Source organism: Condylura cristata, unplaced genomic scaffold (assembly GCF_000260355.1).
Source record: "Condylura cristata isolate star-nosed mole 26May11 unplaced genomic scaffold, ConCri1.0 scaffold00004, whole genome shotgun sequence".
Lineage (NCBI taxonomy): Eukaryota > Metazoa > Chordata > Mammalia > Eulipotyphla > Talpidae > Condylura > Condylura cristata.
The window spans coordinates 728,332-729,003 of record NW_004567105.1 but is presented as its reverse complement, the minus strand read 5'-3'; the positions used below and the strand labels follow the sequence as shown (position 1 = coordinate 729,003).

The 672-nt window shown below is 67.4% G+C and overlaps 1 protein-coding gene across 1 annotated transcript in view; it reads left to right on the top strand.

The window, feature by feature from the left end:
* Positions 1-672, top strand: part of TTC38 (tetratricopeptide repeat domain 38) — a 10,155-nt gene that overhangs the window by 955 nt on the left and 8,528 nt on the right. The window contains exon 3 of the mRNA XM_012735092.1: positions 462-656. Coding sequence (XP_012590546.1) covers positions 462-656 — 195 coding nt within the window. The remainder of the gene's footprint in view (positions 1-461; positions 657-672) is intronic.

Below are 672 nucleotides of genomic sequence, written 5' to 3'. Positions count from 1 at the left end.
GCGCCCGGCCAGCCCCGGGCCCTGAGCGCCAGCTGCCCGGCCGCGAGGGGCGCCCCCCCCCATTACCCCTCAACGCGGGAACGGAGAAGCTTTCAGTCTCCGTGAAACCCGACGCCCCTGTTGTCACCTGCTGTCCTGGTGTCACAGCTGAGAGCACAGAGCTGACCCAGCCTCGCCACAGCTTACTCCCGAGTGTTTCTGAGGTTCATCTTTTCATAAAGAAAAGTTTATTTATTTCTGCATACAGAACTGGGGTGCAGGCCAGAGGCGCAGGGGCGAGAGGACTCCCCAGAGCAGAGTGGGGAGCAGAGCAGGCGGATCCACTGAAAGACGCTGCTGCGGGGAGCAGCGGGGGGACGCGGGTCTGCTGGGCTCGGGGTCCCCCGGCCGGCCGAGCCGAGCTTGTGCTGCGGGGGCCGCGGGGGCTTCGTGCTGCTGCGCTCTAACCCGCTGCGCCCCAGAGTTTCATCTTAAGAAAAGTCGCTTCAGTGCACTCGCTTCTGAGGCCAAGAGCGATGCAGAGAACCGGGAGGAGCACAAGGCCAGGGCTGGGGGCAGCAAGAGAGAGCCCGCGGCGGTCAGACCCACGGGGCTCGTGGGGGCTCTGGGCGAGACGCTGCTGGGGGGGACGCCGCCCCCAGGCCGGGGCCCTGTGCGTGGGCGCCGCCCGTG